Source organism: Petromyzon marinus, chromosome 11, assembly GCF_048934315.1.
Source record: "Petromyzon marinus isolate PM22_M1 ecotype Great Lakes invasive population chromosome 11, UKy_Petmar_22M1.pri1.0, whole genome shotgun sequence".
NCBI lineage: Eukaryota > Metazoa > Chordata > Hyperoartia > Petromyzontiformes > Petromyzontidae > Petromyzon > Petromyzon marinus.
In genome coordinates this window covers 5,645,698-5,673,458 of record NC_133677.1, presented here as the reverse complement: position 1 = coordinate 5,673,458, position 27,761 = coordinate 5,645,698, and the positions used below count along the sequence as shown (strand labels likewise).

The window sequence follows — 27,761 nt, the reverse complement described above, 5'->3', positions numbered from 1 at the left end:
GTCCTCCAAATGGACACCCCCTCCCCATTAATAAAAATTAGCGGCTGACGTCACTCCACATGGGGGGTGGGGGGGGCGAGGCGCCTCCTCCCCCCTCCTCGGCGTCAACTCACAACCCTCACGTCACAGGCAGAACCCTCACGTCACGTGATCTCCGTGACGCTGTTGAGACATCGAAGTAAAAAGGACGTCATGATGAACAAGGGATTATAAACCTTTAAATTAAATAGGTCTGTGTCACCGCGCCCCTACAAACTGCACACGAATGGATGCGTGGTGCCACAGCAGCAGCGAGGCCGCTCCGTCGGAGCCGTCCCTGCCACTGGGATGCCGCAGCAGCAGCAGCAGCGAGGCCGTCCGGACGACTCCGTGGCCACGACGCCGCCACCTCCGGGCGACGGGGCCGACGCTGCTCCTCCCTCACCATCCCCCACATGAACACACACACACCCCACATAGAGCCCCCACATGAACACACACACACATAGAGCCCCCACATGAACACACACACCCACACATGGAGCCCCCACATGAACACACACACCCCCACATAGAGCCCCCACATGAACACACACACCCCCACATAGAGCCCCGACATGAACACACACACACACATAGAGCCCCCACATGAACACACACACCCACATAGAGCCCTCACATGAACACACACACAGCCCCACATAGAGCCCCCACATGAACACACACACACCCACATAGAGCCCCCACATGAACACACACACACATAGAGCCCTCACATGAACACACACACCCACATAGAGCCCTCATATGAACACACACACACACCCACATAGAGCCCCCACATGAACACACACACACACATAGAGCCCCCACATGAACACACACACACACCCACATAGAGCCCCCACATGAACACACACACCCACACATGGAGCCCCCACATGAACACACACACACACACCCACATAGAGCCCCCACATGAACACACACACACATAGAGCCCCCACATGAACACACACACATAGAGCCCCCACATGAACACACACACACACCACATAGAGCCCCCACATGAACACACACACACACCCCCACATAGAGCCCCCACATGAACACACACACACATACCCCCACATAGAGCCCCCACATAAACACACACACACACCACATACAGCCCCCACATGAACACACACACCCCCACATAGAGCCCCCACATGAACACACACACACCCCACATGAAGACACACACACATAGAGCCCCCACATGAACACACACACACCCCCACATAGAGCCCCCACATGAACACACACACACACATAGAGTCCCCACATGAACACACACACACACATAGAGCCCCCACATGAACACACACACACCCACATAGAGCCCCGAGGGGAGGTCACCTGGCCGGCAGGTTTTCACCCAGAAGCCCTCTCATGGGACCAAGCTTCTCGGTTTCCTGCGACCAGGGCATTGGGCGACCTTCCCCCAGGCTAACTCGCACCGCGGTGCCGTGACTTGGGTGGTAATCACGTGGTCACGATGGGGCTGCTGAGCCACCGCGGATAGAAAACACACACAACACCCACAGCACACACGGGTCAGCAGGCAGGTAGGGGGGGTACGGAGTCACGAACGGCGGTAAAAACAGGGCCGGTCCTCTGATTGGTAGGACAGATGCGCTTGTTTAGAGGGTGAAAAGCGGACGTCTGAGAGAGCACCGGTCCGGGGAGAGTGGCGGGAAATCCGAGCCACCTGATTGGACGGGAGGCCAGCGGATCAGCGCCGATTTATCTTTGATGTAGAGTACAATAAAAAGGGTAGAGAAGGTAGGGAGAGTCAGTTCGTGTTCTATTCAAGCCAGCGCTCGGAGCGGTCGACTTCCCAGCCACTCGAACGTCCGCGTGACGAGTCGAAGTGCGGCGAGGATCCGACCCAGCAGCTCCGTACGAGTCGAACCGTGAGTACCCGAGAGTGAGATATCGAGGCCATTGTGAGATTGTCTTAGGGGAGTGATTTGAAAGAGGCGATACGGATCGAGTCTTAGACCATCGGGAGATAGGTTAGACCTGCCCTGCTGACTCAAACTGACTCGGGTAATCTAGCCTCGGACTCGCTGAGAATAAACTGCTGGGGATCAATAAACCTTGTCGTGTGGTTTCTGCGAGGGTGGAACGGATGCATGTTGGTGTGCGTCGTTGTACCCCTGTGTTTGTGCGTGAGTGCGTATTTACCCGCGTGTTTGCGCTCGCCCATGCGTGTAAGCTCGTGGTTAGCATGTGCGTGTTGGTGAGCGGCGGCGGACTCGTACAGGGGCACGTGAGATTACTCATACGCCCTTGCGTTTAGCGTGTGCGTGAGGCTAATGGGCGGCGTACCTGTGAGTTTGTCCATACAGCCCTTTAAATAAATCTCCGAGACAACCCCCCCCCCCCCTACGGCTGCGCGTGTGCGAGTGACGACCCTGCCCCCTGACCCCCGACCCCGAGTCCCGCGCGCGCGATTGGTGCGTGGCACGGGAGAGGAGCGACGTCGGATTTCGAGTGCGTGGGGTGTGAGTGAGTGTGCGCAGAGAGTGTGTGGATTGATCTCAGGTGGCTAAGCGCCAGCCACGAATCATGCCCCGAGGGGCCGCAGCGGAGGGGGGTGGGGGGGGGGAGTCGGTGAGCAGTAACCCTCCCCAGGACACGGAAGAGGGGAGCAGTGGATCCCACCTAAGCGAGGAGTCGGGGGTCAGCCGCCCCGACAGATTCAATGTATATTACGTCACGGTCTGATTTTCAGTTGCAAGTTTCAGATTTACTGCAATACACCCGTCCTTGGATGGGCAAAAGGCTTAGTCGTGGTGAAGGTTAAGTGACCATAATGTCGCCAGGGCACTTTGTACAATGCTGGGTGCACTTTGAGGCCACGTGAAATGTAAAAGGCTCGCCGGCAGACCACAGGACAGGAATACCCAGACGCTGTCGGTGAATTGACTGAGACGGCTGGAAAGGAGATGCACCACCTTGTGGACGCACATACACAAAGCAGGTTGTAGCTCGCGTTCACATGTAAATACACTGCTCCCCAACACAATCTGTGAAATGATGAATTTTCTCAATCCGTGGGTCACGATTCGATTCCATTCGGTAATAAGCGACGTTTGGCTCGTTATTACCTGCTCGTGTGCATTGTTTGTGACTTATTTCCGTCTCCTCTGTGCACTTCGGTGTGTACCATTATCCCAAACGCAACGTTGGCACATCATTGACTTAAATCGAAGAACGTGGATTGTTTTATACATACGATTTGATGTATGAATCGAGAGCCAGAAGAGCCGACACGAATCTGCGAAACGTCTTCTGGGGGGTCCTTAGCAGTCTTCCTTTCATCCCACGAGATGCTCAGCAGCTTACTTGGATCGTGAGCGCATCTCAAGGGCAATCGCCTTCAATGTGCCCAGATTGCGTCAGGGCCGACCAAACCAGATGATGCAAAGCAAACAAACCCGACAAGCCTGCTTCCCATTGACACTCGAGGTAGGCGATGCTGCCTAAAGTATCGATATCAAACCGTATAGTACTGGTCTAACACCGTTTGGGACTAGGCTCAAAAGAAAACTGTCTCTGGTGTGGACCAATCAATTTCAAAGACAATGCATCATATTATCAGAGTATGTTTTTTGTTTGCATTCTGACCACAAGTATTGTGGTTAATGCAGACATGATTCTTTGTATAAGGTTTCAGTTTGGTGTTTTAACATATCAACACCTGTTTTGTTGCCAGAAAAAAGGGGAAACCCTATTCCCGTATAGTACTTGCCAATCCTACAGATTTAATCGATTGGCTGTCGATTTATAAGGGCCCTTTTATGTCTTCAATATTTTCCAAATAAAAAATGAGGCAAATTTATTTTCAATGTTTTGTTTAGTCAAGCTTTGAAGTCAGATGACGTGGGGTTCATATCAGCAACCTATAATTAAAATCGGAAGGACTGGAAAGTATGTTAGAGCATTGATACTTATCGCTGGTTCCAATATCGAATATATTATTCAAAGTACAATAAAATTACAAAAATTCCAAAGGTTGACTTTAGATTAAACTAAGTAGTAACAGCTGTGTGTGTCGAGGACACATGCAAGGTGGGTCCTGGGTGATAATTATCTGCACTGGAGATATAAAGGCGGCCAGGAATGGTGGGGGACCAAACCACCCTTTGAGTAGGTGCTCCAACAACCACCACCACGAGGTATTGAATGTCCGATGCAGGGAATCCTCTACTTACGAACATTCGACTTACGAACTTTCAGAGACACGAACAAACCTGTCCGTATGTGCAGTTTCCTGGTTAAACCGAGAGTCGTAAGTTCAACCGCCGCGCAATAGATGGTGGTGGTGTCATCGATATCTGCAGATTATGAAGAACCAGTGGCATTTACATCTACAGGATATTGCACAACGTTTAAAGCCATTCCCCGTGTTAATTGTACATGCCACACAACAAATTTGGAATCGATAGGAGTAAAGTTGGACTTATAAACAAATCGACTTACGAACAGATCTCTGGAACCTAACATATTCGTAAGTCGAGTCCTTATGTGTCATGGTTCTCACTTGCTATGGCAGTGTAGATACTACAGTACTAGTTTTAGAAGCATTAACATATAGGTGATACGTTATAATGATACTGATATATGGGTAACATCGATACCGATCAGCATTGTCGCTAGTTTACACTGTCGATTATCGAAATGAAGCTGTGTACAGGAATTCGTGAGGTCACTATAATTAACTTGAGCAAATAGATTGTTTTATATTGCATTTTTATTTAGTTCCGTGGTCTAATTTATTGTGTTTATTACGTGTGGGATGACTAGCGTGATCGGAACCAACTTATTTAACAGCAGCCCACCTGGCGTTTCTCTCCAGTGGGCATTCTCTTCTTCGTCGTCAGCCCTGAGATTTCCACAGACCCCGTCAGTCTGGAAATAGAATATCGTCCAGGTGGCTGTCGGAGGGGTCTGGTGGGCAAGGCCAGATTAAGTTTGATTGTAGCCCCTCTTTGTACTTTAAATTCCTTCCTTTGACCGTGTTTCCACCACCCATGCCCGATGCAAACTTCTCTGCTGTTATTAATCTCACCTCGTATTGCCCATTCTCTTCCTCTTCCCTCGCCCCTCCACTCCTTCCCGTCCCTACCCTTTCATTATCCATCAGTACCCCTCTATCGCGGTGGCTCATTCCTCAATAATTGTCACGCCCCTGCCACCTAAACCATTCTATTCTATCACCGTTTTTGTTTAAACTATATCAAGCGCAATGAGTGAAAGCGCTCTATAAATATAAAATTAGATTGGAAATATCTGTTCCATAAGAGATATACAACTTGTCAAGCGAGGCAAAAGTTAAAAAGAACATGTTTTCGTAATTTTCGGCGCTTAAGATGTCGTTTTTCACGTAGTTATTGATGCCATGGAAATAATGACCATATTACACTACAGTGTATGATTTTTCAAAGTGCCACATCATTGTATTTCACCCAGCTTAAAGCATAGCCTGTGTGTATTGTTGGGTAGGTCCTCAAAGTCAGAGGCCCTCAGTTGCAGCTCCTTAAAGTCCCGGTGTTAATTGGGCCCTGCTGGTGGGATTGCTAACCAGGTGTGGACGCTTTGGCACAACGAGCCTGCATTTGGGTTACCGCGGTTTTTTTTTTACGATGATGAGGATCATCACGATAACAGGTCCCTGCAGGGTGGGCTGGTAGGAACATTGGAATTTTTTTAACACCCAACAGCACGAGATTTCACTTCGTTAAAGTATTGAAAGGGGACGGACGGACGGACACATTAATCTATTGCAGGCTGGTACACTCAGTTTACAACTTCGTTCCTACCAGTATAGTTTCCTCTCAATGTGTATTGTATTTCACATTTCTTTGTACCGTGTGCTTTGCTGTACGTACAGTACGATGGAAGAACACTTAATAGTTATTGAACTGCATGCGTCTGCGTTTATGATTATAGATTTGCCGTCAGTAACGCAATACATAAGTACATTAACTGTGAAAACGATTCAGTCAAATATTTAGCGAAGCATTAATTAAATGAAAATAAATTTATTTACAACTCTACTGACCGAGTTGATCATTGAATACATATTAGGAAGTAAAGTATGAGAATAACGTGAGAAACGAAAATTACAATATTTTGTAAAAACGGATATGAATGTGGTGCATGAGGTTTCTCAGGCTTTCTGGTATGACATCCAACACCAATAATCCACTCCCCTAAAGTTCCTTAGGCAACAATACAGAGAAATCACAAGTCCACACCTCTAGTCAACATGCTGCTCAGTGAGACATTTCATGGTGTCTTTTATTACAAAAGTACGCTTCACGTTATGTATGCATTCGTGTTTTGTTACCACCACGTAACGCCCGTTCGTTCCCCTTGCATTAACAAAAATCCTGCACGGTGTCAATGCCGCAGCCTGGACGCCTCGGTACAACGAGAAGTCTGGTGGGATTAACTAATCCTCTTTATCATTCGACTCTTTAAGATTTGCATTGGGTGTCCCTTATGGAAGTCATCACTGTGAGCTTTGCTCTAATGCTAATCTAACTTTGCTGGAGCTACGTAGACACACACTGGACAATTTTAATCGACAAATCCTTAAATGTATATCGGCTCAGAATGTAACTCACTTTCTGCATCTATCAACCGAAGAGGGTTCTCCAGTATCATGTTGACCATTCCTTGATCGAGAACTCAGACTGGTTTCTGAGCCTTCTCTTGCACAGCACCCACACTTTGGAATGTCATTATAACCAGTCTTATTATTCTAAATATACCTTTCGTGTTTGAAGTCCATGCTACAGGAGCACCTTTGCCACAGTTGCCATACACTCCTTTACGTATGTGTTATATGGGTTATTTACATAAGTCTGTGAAAAGATATTTTTTTTATTTGATCACAATTTATTGTTTGTAGCAAGTTCTGGCACGGTTCGTGTAAATATTTCATGTTTTTGCTCTTGTACGCACATTCCCTTCCTGCAATGTCCTGTAACTGCCAGCACTGCTGACAGTATTTCGCTGTTTGTCCTTGGAACCGAGATGCTTAGCTGAATGCTTCACCAGCTGAAGTAGTCCGATTAAGAAAGGTTTTTTTTGGGTTAGATCGCGTATAAATGTGTGGTTAAACCCGCCACTACCCGACACAGACAAGGTGTGTCACTAGTGTGCTGAAGTAGCAACTAATTGCCACGTTTTGTTTACATGACAACACCTAATTGGCTTTGTCAGGTGGTGGCGGGTTTAACCACACATTTATATTTACCCAAAACAATCTTTAACATGGATAATATTGGTCGCGAAAGCCTACGTGTTAAACTGAATAAAGTTCGTGTCTGTGTTGGCAAAGCATGGTTGTGGATGCAGTCTCAGCGAGGCTCCGTGAGCACTATAAACGCTAGGGGGTAGTGTAAGCACGGCTTGTATGTCAACCATAAGCAACCACACAGTAATGCTGTAACTTTATTAATGCGTTAGCAAGATCAAATGACCAGTTAAATCAATTGTTCACGCATTTCAGCAAAAGCACAAACAAGGCACTTGCTACTCTCTTTTACTTTTAAACAGTATTCTAAAGGTGATATAAATCCATCACGGTGAAAATAACACGTATTAAAATCACCTGTTTTCGAAACGATTTAGTGGCACGTGTACACATTCACATACAAAGATTAAAAACAATGAAATTCGGTTGTGTAAAATCGACAATAACAGTGATTACTGCACGGCTTGTCGCTACTGTCATTGCTACACATGCAGCGGTTTGCATAATTAGTCCAATAAAGCTAAATGAATCAATGTGAACGATGCAGCGACAAATTATTTCATTAGGACATTCTATGACACTGTAACCGACATTTTGGTTTACAACCACTCTTCTTTGATATCGGATAATATAAAACGAACTACCACAACGTTCATGGAATTGTTTTGTCTGCTGGTCTCTTCAACAACAACAAACACCGCACGTGGAGAGTTATTCTCAACATTCGCAAGGACTGAAAGTGTTTGGCCATTTGCAGTTGTTGTGCGGCTTCCTGTATTCGACTCATAATTCTTTCCTGCAATTGACTATGAGAGCAAACGAATGAACTTGTTTTTCATGAATGTATTGATCTGTGTAATATTTCATAAATCCACTGCAGTTAGGAGGATGCATTTTCTATACCGAATAGTGTGGTACTGTTGGTGGTATATGACTACAGAAATACGGAGATGTATTAAAACCAGAATAACACATTGTAATATTGTCTAAAAAACAGCAAGTCATGAACACTGATGTTTGTGAAAGTTTAATATGACTACTGTAATGGAACTGCGTTTTGTGTTTAGTTTGTCGTCCTTTCCTCGAACCTACGATTAGCACGGTTGGCTACGTATGTTGCGAAAGAAATTCAACATACATACAAGATACATACGTATGAGTGGAGAAGCATGGTGGTTTTGACATGTAACGGTGCCATAAATACTTCCATTTTCATCGGCCTGATGCACAATACCAATCCACAGCACCAAAGGTTGAAGAAAATTATTTGAAGCACATGCAACGTGTGTATCTCATCTATTTGTTCCATTAATCACGCCACCAAGCTACAACACAATACCGGTCTGTAGTCAAAGAGCAGATGCCACCTCAACAGAATGCGAACACATCTATGCTAACGCTCGCTAATAGCGTATGAGCTCCTCGAGTTTCTTCTCCTTCCCCTCTGAACCGTCGCCATAAGCATACATCTCAACTATGCGGCCTGCTTCACGCTGGCCAGTCAGCAAGGCACCATGTGTCGTGGAGTAGAACTTCCGGTGAGTGGCCTCTCCGGCAAACAGCAACTGCAGAGGCTGAGAGAGAATGACATTCAGAGGACATCTTTATAAAAAAAACTACAACTATTTCCCATGTAGCCTTTTGACAGACTGTTGGGGCAAGTGCTGTTAGCGAGTCGCACACGAGGGGGTGGGTGGCCAGTACCATGCCTGGCTGCCTTTGTCTCCCCGAGTCGCAATTTTTACACATCGCACCGGGTACTCAATTGAGGCTGATTCGACCTAGGGGAGTCCAAGGACTGGTTCCGATAATTGTCACTGGTGTTGGCCATCAGCAGGGATCAAACCCGGGTCCCTGAGTACGTAGCACAGTGCGCTAATTGCTACTCCACCGCTCCCCACAAATGCATGCACAGTACTTGTGTAAAAATGCGTGTACATATACACGCTATAAAATATGAAACAGACAATAAGCTTCCACTGGCAATAAAAGGAGTGGCACAACCTACTGTACACGATGAATCAGCCTGACCAATCTTACACCAGTTTTAAGTACTCAACGTGAAAACTGCAGAGTGATGCAAGCGTTAACGGCAATTACTGGAATAGCTCCGCAACGCGTTCGTCCCAAATGATTCCTGGCATTTTGTTCCACATGCTGGGAGCTTCTCAGTTCAGTTGCCAGCAGGTGGAGCGAAGCATCGGTAGTGTAAAGCAGCGTGTATTGTGCACAGTGCATTGCTGGTACCTGGATTTTGGTGCTGTCTGTATAAGGCAGGGGCTCAGCCAATGTGTCAATATCCGCTCCGTTTGACCCCACGCGGGTGTAAGAGTACGAGCCACGTGTGTACGGGTCACTGCCCCAGAAAGTCCTGAGGATCTTGCGTGGTTTCACGATGTTTGGGTTCCCTGTGTGACAGCAAGGGAAATGTTCTTTAATAAGAGGCAGTGTTTAAACGGTGATATTATACACCCACAGCGAGTCACAATTTGCTGTGTACCCTCAAGAAATGAAAAGGGTAAATGCCATTTAAAAAAAAAAAGGTTATAGAACTTATCACCATCGGCCATTGTTCATCCACTGCTGGACGAAGGTCTCTCTGTACCGTTGCAATCTGTCACCATCCTGCAAACCCACGATCCATCGTAATCCTGCGCATGAACCGACTTGGCTTCCGGGAGCGTTCTGTCCTTCGGTTGCGATGCCATCACTCGTCTTGCTCACTCATATGACGTCCTTCCCAAGCACACTTTTGTTTTGTCAATAAATCTCTGTAATGTGCGCATGTTCTGAAAGCCATGCATTATTTCTATCTGCCTCAATATAATTCCAAGCGTGCAACTCTCCATGCTTCAGGTTTTATAACATATTTAGCACAACTTTTATATCTGGCAAATATATTATTTGCTTTAGAAACACAAGCATTATATATAGTCTATTGCATTGCTAAAGTATTCTAATGAAAAATAAAATTGGATTCAACCCATATTTTATCATAGCGATGATAGATACATTTCTACCCTACAATTTAGAAATGTACATTGCGCCGTTGCAATTCCACTATTATTAACTCACACACTTACACATATAGTGTCTAGGACACATTTTCAAAACAATATTTTCATGTACCCAGACAATATTTGCACGTACTCACATGAAACCCTCATGCTGCATACTTACCTACGGCAATGCAAAGCGGCACACACAGCCACAAATTCAATAGCACGCTCACACACAGATCAGATACAAACCCTGCAATTAGCACTCAGGGAAATGTACGTATACCCGAAAGAAGAAAAAACAAACTAAAACCAATTTTAGAATTTGTGGAAGCCATAAATACATGCCGAAACAATTCATAAAGAGCGACTATACTGTTAAAAAAGAAAACCCTTGTGAATTAAATCACACATTTGGCCTGGGATATAATAGAGAGACAAGGCATTTGAAAAATAACATGTTCGAACAAAAAAAGGGCAACGTTGCAATTGCTTACTCTTGGGTTTATGATAGCATATATTACAAAGGGCATACCCTTGCTGGAAAAGAAAAGTCACACCAGATTAAACGAGGCTCATTTTAAAGTCCTTTAAAGCCCGACCTATACACACCGATCATACAACACAACGTATTATTAGGACTTCACCCCCCCTCCCCGCGAATTCTCTGTACATGCAGTATATTTCATCGTCACATTCCGCGTTGTGTTACACTTGCCCATGAACTTGCGGAGCAGTTCGGTGCATGTCTCGGCCACCGTCTCGTCGTCCAGCTTTTCCATCTCGAGAGCCTCGTCTCCGCACACCCAGCCGCCGAGCACATGTCCGTAGCGCGACGCCGGGTAGAGAACGTCGAAGCTGCAAACCTTGCGATACCAGGGACGCAGCTGGTCCTGCTCCGACTCCTCCCCCACATCATCCTCCCACACCAGCTGAATGCTGTTGCACTCGGGGCCCCAGAAGGGCTCCTCAAACTCGAGGAAGATCTTGTCGGTGGTGCCAATGCCAAGCTTCTCTATGGCCGCCACCTTGTCGCCGGGCAGCGGAGGATCGAACAAGGTGCCGTGCCGCTCCTTGAGGACCCCCAGCGAGGCCGTGAGGATGACGTGGTCGGCCAGGAAGCATTCCCCGTCCTCGCACTCGACGCGCACGGGGAAGGTACGCGCCACTCGACAGCACGGCTCCATGTTGTGCGTTGGATTCTTCTCCGAGTCTCCGTTTGTGCCGTTTCTGCCACCACCGCCGCCGCCGCCGCCGCCGCCGATTCCGTTTTCTAGGCAACCGCCGTCGCTGCTGCCGTTTTGGTTGGCAGAGCCGGAAAAGCCACTGCAGTGCTCGGTAGAGTCCCAGAGAACTCGGCGTACTGGCTTGCTGATGCGTATGGACGAGCTTGGTATGCCTCGCTGAAGGATGTCCACGATGGATGTGAAGCCCGTGGGGATGATGTGGTGGGCACCGGGGATTTCGGTCCACTCCCCAAACGCGGCAAGAGACACGTCATCCATGCTTGACGCACTGCTCTCACAACTTTCCACCTGGCAGGAGGTGAGAGCCCAGTTAGGTTCATAACAATGGCTCCTGTATATCTGGTTAACATGTGGAAAACAGGGAGGCTAATAGGCTAACATCGATGATTTATTCTTGTGGAGATGCTCAGCTATACTGTTGGTTAATTGGCCATTGCAAAGTACAGCTATTAATGATATGAAACCGAATTTGTTCATCTGTGAATCCATCAAAATACTTGAGTAATTTTCATTGTACGGAGTCAACAAAGGGCTTATACTGACCAGAATGAGCCTGGGAACATTGGTATTTGATGATGAGATGTGGCTTTTGGCCGAGGTTAAAAGGGTGACTAAAAATCCTTCACGTGCTAATATTGTGGAGCCTTGTGGAGAGTATCTTTATGAAATGAAGATAAAATCTGAGAAACACACCCATAGGTTTAAATCATCGTGCAGCTTAAGATCACATATGCAATACAGTTGGATTAATGATTTTGGAATGAAAAAAGGGGTGGAGCTGAGGCATGGTGGTTATTGCACTACGCTATGAACCCAGTCACTTGAGTTCGATTCCCAGTCAGGGTTAACACCAGTAGCGGGTGATACCTGAATCCATCCTGAATCCTCTCTTTACCAACCTGCACCAACCAGTATGAAGTATTATACAATACTTCAAACTGGTTGGATTGACAACGAGCTGCAAATTAGTTCCGAAAATTTCACCCCATCTGTTTGATTAACTGGAATTGGCTTGTTCTGTTATCATGCAAATAAAAACAAATCCAAAACAAAACTTCGGTTCCATATTTTCTACCTGTTATTTTACGAGTTGTAATTATTGATGTAATAAATAAAATAAGAATATTGTACATCAGCTTTGTCATGCCACTGCTGGATGAAGACCTCCCCATCACCATGTCAGAGTAGTGTGACCATGCGTCATTACGCTGGTCATTGCGATTTAGTCAAGTGGGTGTGTTAGGACCAGTTCAGATATCACTCGCTACTAGCCTTAGCCATGGCCAAGATTCAAACTCAGGTTGTAGTGACAGATTCAAAAGAACAGCGCAACATAGCAAGCATTAAATCTGGGACTAGCTCAAACTTGCCAAAAAAAATTCCTGGCATCCTAATACTGTGTAAGTACTGTAAACACTTTTCAAAGGACCTCTAACCCACAATGACGCAAACCACACATTTAAATATATTTCCGGACTCATTCGAGCAGTGCTGTAAACACTAGACGGCCTCTCCCCAATATAAAAAAAGACTCACATTCACCAATAACACTGCCTTAAAAAAGAAATATATATAAAAAACCAGGTGACATTTTAAGCAACAGTCCTACTTCATAGCCATACTTTTTGAAGTCTAGATTGAAAACTCATTTCTTTAGAACTGCTTTTTGTGTCTAGTTTGTTGTCCTTCCCCCGCATCTCCGAATAGCACGGTTGGCTATGTACAGTGGGAAAGAAGTTCAACACACCTACATAGCTCATGCACAATACAATAGGCTAATTTTATCTAATAATATATGATGTTTTGGTCTGGCCAATGATTAACCTTGAGAGCCTGCTGGAGCATGGCCAGCTTGACCCGCTTGGTCTGGCTTGAGTCATCCGGCTCCTCCTCGATGCACTTGCGCATGACTTCACGGATGAACTCGCCCACGCTGCTGCTGTGCTCAGAGTCGAGAGGCTTGTTCCTTTGGAAAAACTCCTGTGTCAAGTTAAACACCTGCGGTTCATTTTGTTGGTGTCAGAAGAAAGGGTCGAAGGGGATCAAACAACGGTAAGAAAGACAAATTGAATAGGCGGTAACATGAGAGAGAGAGAAAGAGAGAGAGATAAAAAAAAAACGTTGAACACAACACAGAGTTTAAAAAAAAAAATGCCCCTGAGCTTGAGTTACATCAAAGCGTAAGTGGAAGCATGGGGGCAATGAGAACGCAAAGAGCGACGGCAACAACCGGCCTTGTCATAGAGGTCGCGGAACTCCTCGACGAAGTGGCGAGGCAGGCGACGGCCGGATGACGTGAAGTAGCACGTCTCGCCCACCGTCGAGTAGAGGCTGATGCGGCCGAGGCTGTGCTCCTCCTCCGTTGTTTCCACCAGAAGGTTGTGCTCCTCGGCCAGGTGATACACGGGGTTCCCACGCGCCCCATGGATCCAGGCTGCTCCGAGCTCCACCGTCGTCTGGCCTGTGGCCGGCAGTGAGAGACGACAGCAGAGATGGCTGTGGCTGCTATACCTGAGAAATCGATACTGGCGGGAAGATACGGTGTTTCGATTAAAGGAAAAAAAACACAGACGGAGCGTTGCATTTTTACTCCACATGCGGTAAGTAGACATGTTTGGTTGCGAAGACAACGTAGCAATTTCACGTAATGCCAACAGGGGCGGTGCAGTGGTGGAGGGTTTATTACACTGCGAGTTCAATTCCCAGCCATGGCTAATACGAGTGGCGAGTGATATCTTAACCAGTTCCTGGGCCTCCCCCTTCAACAATGCACAATGACCGCAATGGTGAAGTATGGTCAAACATCCCAAACTAATGGCCATTGTGGTCAGTCTAAATTAATTTGGAGGCTGAAAGGTAAACTATGATATTCAATCCAATTGGGCAAAATGATGATTTTATATAATTTGTATGTCATTTACCATGTAGTCTTAATTAAGGGTAACACATACAGCAAGACTCAATAAATGCGTATCTTTATCACAGTGCAATGCAATTTAACTTTCCTGATTAACAAACACAATTAAAATGAGTGTCATTTTACAATAAATTATTAATTGGGGCTTCAGCAATTAGGGAACAGTTGTTTTATATTTTCACTGACTCAGTGCTCCAAAGATTCATTGCATTGCATATTATCTACTATTATGCAAAGTCTAAAAAGCTTGAAACATGAGCTGCAAGATGAACTCCTCAAAGGCATGGTAGAAAGGATGCCACATAGCACGGCAACACATGGAGGACAGTATCATTACACAAAAGGATATAGGATGTTTTTCAAAAACTTCATTACATCGCTAAACACTAGAACACATGGACGGTCGGAAGAGTACTTTTAAATATGTTCAAGCTTTGTTGAAGCAAGAGTGAACATTTTAGGAATATGATGCAATGTATACTCAAATGCAACTTGAGAGTATAAACCAGGACTCCAAATTCTGGAAAAAATGGCATTTGTAAGAAATAGCAAAAAGCTCCACTTAAGCCCAGCAGTATTTATAATATCTAAAAAAAACATATCCACCTTGCAAAGGGTTTTAGTGAAAATAAATGATTCATTCTTTAATAATTTATATTGAGAGTTTAGACTGAAGCGTTATTTTCCAAAGCAATTGTTATTGAATGCAAATTTCCAGCCATTATTGATTCACCAATGGATGAAGGACTCCTCACAAAATATGGGCTATTGGGGCTTTTTAATAATACTTCACCTTGCTGGTCAGTGGAAGTTAGTAGGCGAGGGCAGGAAAGGTTAAGCCATCACTCGCCACCTTGGCCTGGAATCAATCTAGAGTTTCCGGGTTCATAGTGTAGCATGCCAGCCACTGCACCAATGTCACACTCTTTAGGGCACTTACAACTAAAAAAAACACGGAAAAAAAATAAAAGTGTAGAGCTTCTGTTTGGGGCGATGTTTTCAAACACTAGCAGACCCACCCACTGCATGTAATAACTGTATTTAATAAACTGTAAACCCATGTGATGAGCTACACCCAACTTGTTATAAAATGTATGCATGTCAAAACATGAGTGAACTATCGCCTTCATTTTAGATAGTATCATTCCAGCCAAGGCCACGAACTTACATGTTTTTAGTCACGTGTAATCATTACTTGAATAACAGAAATACAATGTATTCTTGGTGCCGATAGGCTTCTGTTAATGCTGAAAGCATATTCATATAGATGGGCACTATTTTGTATGAAATTTTGTAAAGAAAATACATTTATTCAGCTCAGCAGTCACGGAGGGACTACAACAAATGAGGTCTACTCAAGTGACATGAAGATGCACATTTTAAGGCAAACAATAGCAATTTCACTGCATAGATTTTCTCGGATGTGCTTTGTATGTCTGTGTTTTCAAGATGGAGAGCAGTGTATTTGGCACAATTTCCAATGTTTCGCTCCATTGCTCCACGTACTGGGAGCTTCTTCAGGAACTGAATTAAAGTCAGTTCATTAATTCAGTTCAGTTCCAAAAGAAGCTCCCAGCTCATGAAGCAAAACATCGGGCATCGGGCCAAAAAACACATTGTTCAACCCAAAACACAACGGAATGCCATAGAGCAATTTTAACTGTGGCAAAAACAGATTGACCCGATAAGGACGGTGCCCTGGACTCACAAAATTCCTTGCTGCGGACGCGCCCTCCAAGGTGGCCGGTGGCCTCGAGAATGACCACATGGCGAAAGCCACGTTCAAGTAGTCTGCTGGCGGCGGCGAGTCCAGCAAGGCCGCCGCCAATCACAATGACGTGCGGTTCCTCGCTCCCCCGGGGGCCTTTACTGTGAGGCTCATCAACGCTCTCTGAGGACTCTTCGCAACTTTGCATGCCTTGTCACCGGCTCCTGCAGAACACATTACAAAATGTTTACTTATTCGCAACTTAACTTGCCCCGACAATTGGTGAAAAACGATATCGCAACGTCCTCCCTACTGAAATACGAACGCCTCACTTGCTGGCTAGTACTGTGTACAGCTTGTGCCGGACAGGTACAGCTTCCGCCAGAGAGCCCCCTACCGTAGGGCGGCACAACACGTACTGCATGGGAGGCACGGTGTAAACATTTAAGTGGTTGTGCTGATGATGACGATCCCTTAGTGTAGCCCAATAGGTTTTGTTTGGAAAAATGTTGTTTAGCGAGCATCTATTGAAGCAGGGATGGAGCGCGAGCAGTTGGTATGGCCAGCGAACACATCCGGCTGCCTGAGTCACCACACTAGGTACGCATTCAAGAACAAGTTCAGACAACACTTGCCACTGGTGTTGCCATGGCCAGAAAATAAATTCAAATCATCTGTGAGTGGGTACTTATTTGGTATGGAACAGTGTGTACAACTCTCCTCCATATACATCATCCATAATATAAGTTTTTTTTTTCAGCACACCGGTGTGTTGGAAAGTAAACCCATAACATTTATAATCTGAGTACAACGTTTCGCCAGTAATTACAACTAGCATCATCAGGCGGACAGCCAGAGTTGTGGAGAAATCCTCCTGCTTCAGTCTTAAATACATCATAATGTGTCTGTACCAAAATGCTGAAATATTTTTTGTTGTTATGATAGTCCATTAAAAGTGGGCAAAGGTGACAGCTTAATGCCAAGACATCTTATCTCTTACACACCACTGTGCGACATAAATCGATGCACTTTGTTCTCATTTTAAACCCTACTGAACTATACAATGTCTAAATCATGCACAACCACTACTTGTCTTGGCTGTAAGTCAATCAAATTCACCATCGTAGCTTTCCTCAAATCTGCCAATGCAGCAGCACACACAAACATGTGTCATCAAGGCTCCATTGCACATAAGTGGTGTCACCCTGGCTGGAAAACGTTTACATGTAAAAAAAATAAATTCAGCAGTCACTTTCAAGTGGTCCCAAAAACATACGTGACGGTCTGTCAATGTGTGAAATTTTGCAATCAAATATTAAAGCACCTGTGCATGCAAGTGTGCCAGGACACACTCACTTATGTATGAAAGCTGGAATGGCAGGCTTTATAGGCAAGTGGGGGCATTTCAACAGGTACAGTATAAACACATATTTTGATGAGCCAGTTGGTGTCCAGCATTCATCGCAACCGTGCATACTTGCGCATCACTATTTCTCACATAATTCACATACCGAGTGTGAAGAAATCAATGCTGGCAGGATGGAGGCGACATCATTATGTAACTTCTAAACCACTGCATATAATGCGTATTTCTTTACGGTGCAATTAAAATAAACTTGTTATGCCCACAACTTCCGTCGGGTCGGCATTTCCCAAGCATCTGTGTATGTGGGCGTGTGTCGGTGTGTGTGTGTCTGAAAAGTCAAAATATCGTGCTTGCGGCTACCCAAACATAGCAGCTGTTAAGTGGGCATGCTGTCTGTTTCACATTCCCCATGACTCACACAAGTTGTCCTTTTGAGCAAGATCCCCATAAAAAAACTAGAAGAATAAATTGCAAGTGTATAGCATCCATGATCCATCCACTGCTAGATGAAGCCCTCCCAAAGCCTGATAAATCACCATGAACAAAATAATAAAATTTTAAGCAAATAAAACATGTCCTTCGTAAACTATATTTCCCCTCAACACACACGGAAACCAATCAGACTTTCGAGATACACAATTTAGGGTGAGGTTAATTATGGAGATGGGTAAACAACTTAAAATCTAGTAAATCCCCATTTTTACTTTCTATCTCATTCCGCTCATCCTGGAAGGGTAATCCAGCAGTGATGTCACCGACAATGTCCCGCATTTTTTTATTTCCATTTAACATATCAAAATCCAAGCGATTTTTAAACCAAACGGGCCTGACTCATCTTTTGTCATCAGTAGCTTAATGGAAGGTCACTCGATTTATACAATTTTCGGTGGGGTCCGTTTTCAACGTAGGTCGGTTTCTGACGGTTCACAGATGCTTTTACATTTCACATTGGGCCACAGACATTGCAAGCAAGTGATTTATTGCATTGAATGAAGCATAAATAGAGTTAAAATCCAGAACAATTATCTTCATTAAAACGCCAAATGTATGCGCATAAAGCTAGACATCCCTTAGGATCAAATGAAGCTTTACCAGACGTGTTCACGACTACACAGTTCTTCATCCGTTCAGGCAAACAACCAACAATAAACAAAGAGGCATATTTGGTAAAACATTGACATCAACCCCAAAACAGCAGTTCCCCCATCTGCGGCAGAGAGAAACGGCGTTGTCAGTCAAAGCAGCAGCAGCAGCAGGATTCGTCCCTCTGCGAATTACAGAATGGGTGGCGAGCTGTTGTATAATACACATGTGCAAGGCATGTGCTAGGCATGTACAGTAACTGTTATGATTAAAGAGTATCCGCGGGGAAAATGTGTAGCGCTTGGAACGGGGTTGTAACATTCCGTTCGAAGAATCAGATACACTTACTTGTCTGTGGGTGGAATTTGTTCTTTCTTATATCCGAGTGAAATAACAAAAAACTGTCACAAACCGCAACTAATACATTCGTGTCCGTTGTGTGTCCGTTGTGTCTGTCTGTGTCTGTCTATCTGTGTGTCTGTCTATCTGTCTGTGTGTCTGTGTGTGTCTATCTGTCTGTGTGTCTATCTGTGTGTGTCTGTGTGTGTCTGTCTGTCTGTGTGTCTGTGTGTGTCTGTGTGGTTGTCTGTCTGTGTGTCTGTCTGTCTGTGTGTCTATCTGTCTGTGTGTCTGTCTATCTGTCTGTGTGTCTGTGTGTGTGTCTGTCTGTCTATCTGTGTGTGTCTGTCTGTCTGTGTGTCTGTCTGTGTGTCCGTTGTGTGTCTGTCTGTGTCTGTCTATTTGTGTGTCTGTCTATCTGTCTGTGTGTCTGTGTGTGTGTCTATCTGTCTGTCTGTGTCTGTGTGTGTCTGTGTCTGTCTGTGTGGCTGTCTGTCTGTGTGTCTGTCTGTGTGTCTGTCTGTGTGTGTCTATCTGTCTGTGTGTCTGTCTATCTGTCTGTCTGTGTGTCTGTCTGTGTGTCTGTCTGTGTGTCTATCTGTCTGTGTGTCTGTCTGTGTGGCTGCCTGTCTGTGTGTCTGTCTGTCTGTGTCTCTGTCTGTGTGTCTGTCTGTGTGTGTCTGTCTGTGTGTCTGTCTGTGTGTCTATCTGTCTGTGTGTCTGTCTATCTGTCTGTGTGTCTGTGTGTCTGTGTGTGTGTGTCTGTGTGTCTGTCTGTGTGTGTGTCTGTCTGTGTGTCTGTCTGTGTGTCTGTCTATCTGTGTGTGTGTCTGTGTGTCTGTCTGTCTGTGTCTCTGTCTGTGTGTCTGTCTGTGTCTGTCTGTCTGTGTGTCTATCTGCGTGTGTTCTGTGTCTATCTGTGTGTGTTCCGTGTGTCTGTCTGTGTGTCTGTCTATCTGCGTGTGTTCTGTGTGTCTGTCTGTGTGTCTATCTGTGTGTTCTGTGTGTCTGTCTGTGTGTCTGTCTGTGTGTCTGTGTGTCTGTGTGTGTGTCTGTCTGTGTGTCTGTGTGTGTGTCTGTCTGTGTGTGTGTCTGTGTGTGTGTCTGTGTGTGTGTCTGCAAAGTCAAAGACGTGGGGAGCGGTGGCGCAGTGGTTCGCGCACTGCCCCACGAACCGGCCCACCCGAGTTTCATTCCCCGCTCACGGCCAACAGCAGTTGACGGCGAATATCTGAACCGGTCCTATAGGCACCCCTCCCTCCTAGGTCGACTCAGCCTTAAAACGAGTACCTAGTGGCGGTGTGTAAAGATGAGCAGTGGGGAGACAAAGACGGCCGTGCGTGGTGTTGGTCGTGCAGCAAGGGCCCCCTTTTGTTGTGCCCGTGTCGGCCTTCATAGGTGCTCGCAGACAGCCCTTGCCCCAACAGTGTGTTGCAGGCTATCCGGTTGGTGGGTGAGTCTCTGTCTTTATCTTTGAGTGTAACGTTCGAGACAAAGGGATTCTCATTCGACGCACACAGAGACAATTTACCCAGTGCCACGGAGTACTGTGGATGGGTTGTACACTGGAGCATATTGCGCATACGTATTTAATACACGCGGTGTCAAATCGAGCAGTGGTTATATTTTAATACGTAATATATATAGATAGACTAATTATCGACACAATGGTGCGGGTATACGGTATTTAATACATCGACACACATTATTAGTCCAGCTACTGCCAAACACAGCACCGTACTGTGGTATATTGCATTGCAACTTACATCACGGGCAAAGCCACACACGGTACATGGGTATACGGAATATACACTGCATATCAAATATACAGACGTGTACAACTACACGAATGACCATACAATAGTGGGTTTTATCTATCGTATAGATAGACACATTACGTACTGTGCCAATCAGTTCTATTCGTATTATAAATATGAACACATACTGCATGTAGCTACGGACACACAGTAACATGCAAAATCAGATACAGTGTAGCGGTTGCTTATTTATATATAATTTGCCATATAACGTTACATTTTGTACCAATGGAGTACATAACTTGCGGGTGTATAGTGTTACAAACACAACGATATAAATCTCATTGCTGCGATGTGCTCTGTGGCTTGTATAACTGATTAACCAAAATGAAGGCATACACACAGTATAATAATTATAATCGCTTTGATTGCCAACACACAAGTTGTGATTTTTACCCAGGGTATTGAGACCTAAAGTAACAGTGATACTGGCTAACACACATCACAGCCGTCTATATTAGATAGGCCTGTACTGTACGTAATATTACACACGTAGACGCGACGATGTTTCAAATATAGGCGCATTGTCAAATAACACAATGTGTTAAATGTTACACACACAACACACATTGCCGTACGTGTCAATACGGCATCACATAATAACCCTTCCACACGTCCAAACCTATGGACACAACCACACAGTAGCGGTCCAGTTGGTGGTGGTGGTGATGGTTGTGGTTGTGGTGGTGATTACAAACAAACAACAACACCCGACTAACACACACACGGAGCTCTCACGCGTAAACAACGGAGACACAATCGTACAGCAAATGTCGTGTGACACCCAAACGCAACGCATTCAATTCGCGTGACCGCTTGTGGTGTGTGTTTGTGTGTTTGTGCTTGTGTGTGTAATCACACAACAGCTTCGTCTTACGCAGTCTCACCAACACACACACACACAACGCCAATCGATGTCACTGTCGAACAGTCTCACGACAAACGCGTCTGGTGTCCACCTGTTTGGGCTGTGTATCCTCCCGCGTTGCTGTGTTGGTGGCGTGTGGAGGAGACGACCCCGGCTCCTACCCCCTTGGCGGCTCTCTGCTGGAGTAGCAACGCGGACGGACGGGGGGGAGGAGGAGGAGGAGTCTGCCGCTTTTGGTGATGTTACGGAGCGAGTGGGGACCCGTGGCTTACGTAGCACCACCACCACAACCCCCCACCACAACCCCCCACCACCACCACCCACCAACCTCCTTTATTTAACCGGCCCGAACCGGCCGCGGCTCGGGCTACCGGGAGAGGCGGGGGGTGGTTGGGAGCGCCACTCGCCGCCTGCCGCCTGCTGCCGGCCCCCCTCTCTCTCTCTCCAGGGCCCCCCCCCTCTCTCTCCCCATGCCCCCCTCTCTCCCCACGGCCCCCCCCTCTCTCTTCCCACGCCCCCCCTCTCTCCCCACGGCCCCCCCTCTCTCTCCCCACGCCCCCCCCTCTCTCTCCCCACGCCCCCCCCTCTCTCCCCACGCCCCCCCTCTCTCCCCACGGCCCCCCCTCTCTCCCCACGCCCCCCCCTCTCTCTCCCCACGCCCCCCCCTCTCTCTCCCCACGGCCCCCCCCCTCTCTCTCCCCACGGCCCCCCCCCTCTCTCTCCCCACGGCCCCCCCCCTCTCTCTCCCCACGGCCCCCCCCTCTCTCTCCCCACGCCCCCCCCCCTCTCTCCCCACGCCCCCCCCCTCTCTCTCCCCACGCCCCCCCCCCTCTCTCCCCACGGCCAATGCCTCTCACGCCCCGGAAGAGACACAACGTCCCTCCCCGCTCGCCCGACGCGGCTTAGCCGCCCGTAGCTCGCCTTGCCCGTGATAAAAAACCTCGCTCCGTTGCAGCCTACCCACTTCCCTTCTTCCGCTTTACATTCCCTCTGAATTCATTTTACACCCCCACCACCACCACACCGTGTGCTGATCGGCTCTTCCTTCCCCGTGTTTTGAGTCTGCCCCCCCCCCCTCCATTCTGTGTGTGTTTGACTGATATCCATTGCCTATCTCTCCGTGTGTTCCTCCTCTGTATTTGACTCTGCTGTCCATTCCCTGTCTCCCTGTGTATTCCATGTCTCCCTTACCCGTGTGTTCCTCTGTATTTGACTCGGCTGTCCATTCCCTATCTCCCTGTGTGCTCCATGTCTCCCTTACCTGTGTGTTCCTCCTCTGTGTTTGACTCTGATATCCATTGCCTATCTCTCCGTGTGTTCCTCCTCTGTGTTTGACTCGGCTATCCATTCCCTATCTCCCTGTGTGCTCCATGTCTCCCTTACCTGTGTGTTCCTCCTCTGTGTTTGACTCTGATATCCATTGCCTATCTCCGTGTGTTCCTCCTCTGTGTTTGACTCTGCTATCCATTCCCTATCTCCCTGTGTGCTCCATGTCTCCCTTACCCGTGTGTTCCTCCTCTGTGTTTGACTCTGCTATCCATTCCCTCTCTCCCTGTGTGCTCCATGTCTCCCTTGCCCGTGTGTTCCTCTGTGTTTGACTCTGATATCCATTCCCTCTCTCCCTGTGTGCCCCATGTCTCCCTTGCCCGTGTGTTCCTCCTCCACTCCCCCCGTCTCTATTTGACTCTTCCTATCAATTTCCCGCGCCATTTCCCCACGTGTTCCATATGTTTTCCCTTCCCCGTCTTTTGACTCTCCTCTCTCCCCTGTGTATTTGGCTCTGCTATCCCTGCCACGTGTGCTACATCTGTATTCCCTTCCCCTTGTGTTCCATCTGTCTTCCTTGCGTGTTTTAACTCAATTTCCCCTTCCCCTGAGTGTTTCTCCTCTGCATTGAGTTGAGCTAAGGGCCCGCTTCTGATACCAACTTACACTTACATCAGGATTGGGGATTAAACTTGTCCGACTGTTTAAATCTGTTTCTTGTTGAATCATTTGCTTGACGTTAGAGGAGTCAAAGCATGGCGACATACTCGCCAATATTATTCACGGCCACATTACAAGATACATTTTCAAACGTAACACAGGCATAAATATACATACATACATACAGAAACGATTCAGAATCTCAGATTTACTCCAATCTAAATGATTAAACTACTGGACAACTGCGAAAAAGGGCTTTACAGCTAATCGGATTCCGCCAGTATAAATACGTTTCAAGTTTCATTTATTAGGTATAACCCTGCGAGCCATGCGGCTCTTGAGTCAGGTGCAACCGCAACAAACAAAACAGGAACAGTGAAACATCTTAAAGCGACAACGCGCAACAGAAACATCCTGGATAAACCAGAAAATCTTCCGATTCTGAAATAAGAGGCGGACCTGAGCAGGATGGAGTACTTTTGTAAAATTAAATTCACTCGCACTGGCTTTGTGTTTGCAATGGATACAACTTAACTGAATTCACTCACTCGAAATATGTAACATTGCAATGAAAACATACTGCCGTGTACTTTATGGTATTATTGTGAAGGTGATCCAGCTAAACGCGTCGAATAATTATAGTTGTGTTTGAACTCTCCTGCAAACTTCTGTTCAATTAGGCCTATAAGCGTCGTCAGCAAATGTATATCATAGGATCTCATTCGGGAAAAAGTAAATGCATACCTTTTGCACATTCTCAATTATTACAACCAAATTTTCTCGGAATATATTTTATTTCACCAATATTTACCCAGTTGTATCAATGAATTTTGACTTGAACACAAATGTGTGAATTACATATTTTATTTAAATGAGCATTTCAGAGATTTTATATATTCATCACAACAGTTCCATGTTCATTCCATCACTACATAAGCACAAAGAACAGTTGATTGTTAGCTAACTCACCAGGTAAATTATGGTGAACAGGGTTCCGAAGTACATGTTCTGGTTTACTAGCTAAAGTATTTCAATTGCTATATATGTTTTAGTTTGATATACTTTGTTATTTCTATGGTCTTAAGGTAAAATATTTGTGCCTTTCTTTTATAAGTAGTTTCATTGCATATTTTGAAGAGTTAGATACATCGTGACTATTTTGAGTTCTGAATTACATTAAGCTTTCTTTTGTATTAAACTGTTTAACACTCTATTTCGATTTAAAGCTTTCGTGACTGCAAGGATTCATCTTCTTTGGTTCTTTCGGTAAAGTCACGTAGAATGAGAATAAAATAATAAAATAAGACAATAAAATTCTCACGACGTTTCGGCCACAACACAAGTAGCCTTCTTCAGGTGAAGGAACAAAACTGTCGGGACGACAGCTTGAAGCTCTGTCGTCCTGACAGTTTTGTTCCTACTTGTGTTGTGGCCGAAACGTCGTGAGAATTTTATTGTCTTATTTTATTATTTTATTCTCATTCTACGTGACTTTACCGAAAGAACCAAAGAAGATGTTTAACACTATGTTGTGGTGTGGATTTGTGTAGGGGTTTTTTTTAGGCTTTGGATAATATACACATTAAGAATGATTGCCTTACATGAGCAATCTGCTGTGACCTTAATGACATAATTTGCTCTAAATTTGTTGGACACATTTAAAGCTCAAACGCAGAGATTCAGTATATTGCGGTGTATGGGAAGAATAACAACCAAAGCAATAAAGAGTCACGCACATTGCTAAACACTCATAATGAGGAAATAAGATGACTGGAATTTGTGGTAGGGTGAAAATTCTCGTGAGAACCATGTTTAGTCATCAGGAAACCAAGAACGCGAGTTCTATTGTCCTTTAAGTTTCTCACGTCACAAAACAAATTTTGCTTAGCGTGAGTGCGTGTTAGAGCATGCCACTTCCACAGCAAAGACGCCAAACATTTCACTTCTCCCCAAGTATACATAGCTCTTTGATAGACCAAACGTCGCAGTAAAATGCACTTTCATAGTATTGTTTAACGATGCTTCACATTTACGAACATCAATTAATTTCACGTAAACATTTTAATCCAGCCATTGTATGGTCTTGCTGGCAAACTAAGAATGGTATTCTATCGTTATTTTATGTTGAGAAAACGATTACAAAAACATTGCAACTCAAAACTAAAGCACACCATTGAATAAAAAAAATTAAGTTAATGAATAAATGTCCTTTAACCTTGATGATTCACGGTACATCCAAGTGGGCCCTCACAAAATATATTATGCAATAAAAACCCACATTTGTTATAAAGCTATAGCCAACAAATTTTTATTTCACCCGAATGAAGGCAAATACAGTCAAGATAAAGATGTCATCATAGCTGAAGTCTCATGGATGCTACGTCTAGCCAACTCCTGCCAGATCCGACAACTGCCACGCTGGAGACTTGCGACATCAAATGTCTGCCCTAAGATTAACCCACCATCTGTTCTCAGGGCTTCCTTCCCCTCGGTCATTCGACCTGTGAAGACCACTCCAATGCCGGTCTCAGTAACCAGCGCTTCCCCATTCTGCATATGTCCTACGTAATCATATATCTACAACATTTACCCACCACGTTCATACAGTACGTATGTAGAATATGCCAAAAATGTATATCTTAACAACATTAGAATTATATTCTTAGCTCTTTCGGTAAAGTCACGTTGAAGGGAAACAACGTGACTTTACCGAAAGAGCTAAGAATATGAATTACTGCAGTCACGAAAGCTTTAAATCAAAATTTAACATTATAATTACTTCAGAACAAAGCCACCCCCCCCCCCCCCCCACAATTAAATCACATCTGAAATCAACAGTTTTGACGGCTGGATTTCTTACCTGCTTAAACAAATGCTGCAGTAATGCCTCGAGGCTTTTCGTCGACGCATACAACAGCGGTATGATGCAGAAGAACCTCCCTCTGTTTAATATAGTGGAGGTGACGTGTCATATGTTGTGTGAGTTTTGGCCAGACACATGCCATCAAAGTGCCCTGGGAAAGTTTTTTTTTTCCGTAGGGTGGTTGTTAAGTCCTTATACAAAGACCTTCAGTTCTGTAATTTAATCTAACTTAGGTGGAGCGGTAACGCAGTGGTTAGCCCTTGAACCGAGTGACTCCAGTTCGATTTTTGGTCAAGGCTAACATCAGGGATCAACCAGCCTTGGGCGTTACCCTCCCCCTTTCCTTCATCAACCCACACTGGCCAACTTGGTGAAGTATGGCCAAATAAGCCCCACAACCCACTGAGTGGGCAGGTCCCCTTCAAACAGTGGGATGTAAATAATGTCAATGCATTACCGGAAGAGGGCGTCCACACGTGGATTATTTCATGATACTTCACCACTCTGGTCAGTGCGGGTTGATAAATGTGGGAAGCGTAGATATGAGAGCATAGGAAATACAGTAAAACGATGCCTGCCAAGTAGCTTCACTTCAGACTTCAACAACATATTTAATAGTGTGGTCACCAATCCAAGGACTATCCAGGCTCAAACCAACCCACTTGTTTTTTTTTATCTGACGAGATCTGCACATGGTGGGTGATTTGGAGATATATGGGCTGTAAGGTATGATTTAAAAAGTTCATCCAAATTGTCTAGAAGCTTTTTAAGAATTATAATTGTATAAATGAGCATTCTCTGCATAATAATTGTTACCGAATATTAAAAAAACAACGAACATTAATACAGCAATATGGAGCATCATTAGCGTGGCAACAAATACTACAATTTATATTGTTTTGAATACATGTGGACATCATACAGTAATTTCTTAATGTATTTAAATAGTGATGTGATATTTCCCAGATGATTTGTTTTATCTGTACATGCTGGTCTATAATTGTCCTATGAGGGTTCCTTTATTGATTTTGGCGTGTGGGATTCCCAGCTGTATTAGCACAAGGTGCATCCAGCATCGGCATGAGTCAAATGTAATGTACAGCTTTTGTTTATTCTCTCCATCAGTAACCCTAACCTATCTTGGAGGGCAATAATCTATAAATGTTTCTTAACAATTACTCGATTATAGATCGTTCATGTTTGGAATGTAACGCTTAAGCAGTGCTTATCTACAAAATCTTGATTAAATATTTATCCGTAAATAAAACAAATGCCAATATTGTTTAATCAGACAATTTGTATGTACATTTTAAAATGTGTTGTAAGCAATA

The 27,761-nt window shown here is 45.2% G+C and overlaps 1 protein-coding gene across 4 annotated transcripts; it reads right to left on the bottom strand.

Moving 5' to 3' along the window:
- Window positions 1-7,481: 7,481 nt before the first annotated feature.
- Window positions 7,482-26,450, bottom strand: SMOX (spermine oxidase). 4 transcript variants are annotated; one of them, XM_076066335.1, is made up of 7 exons: window positions 26,428-26,450; window positions 16,169-16,392; window positions 13,778-14,004; window positions 13,368-13,541; window positions 11,015-11,831; window positions 9,545-9,705; window positions 7,482-8,871 (listed from the first exon to the last, which is right to left on the bottom strand). In XM_076066335.1, the coding sequence occupies exons 2-7, from the start codon at window positions 16,374-16,376 to the stop codon at window positions 8,701-8,703; spliced, it is 1,758 nt and encodes a 585-aa protein (XP_075922450.1). In that variant the 5' UTR covers window positions 16,377-16,392; window positions 26,428-26,450; the 3' UTR covers window positions 7,482-8,700. The 4 variants fall into 4 exon arrangements, with proteins under 4 accessions (XP_075922450.1, XP_032808099.2, XP_032808100.2 ...); XM_032952208.2 differs by lacking the exon at window positions 26,428-26,450 and adding an exon at window positions 21,733-21,923; XM_032952209.2 differs by lacking the exon at window positions 26,428-26,450 and having other exon boundaries at window positions 13,778-14,068; window positions 16,169-16,361.
- Between the last annotated feature and the right edge of the window lie 1,311 nt (window positions 26,451-27,761).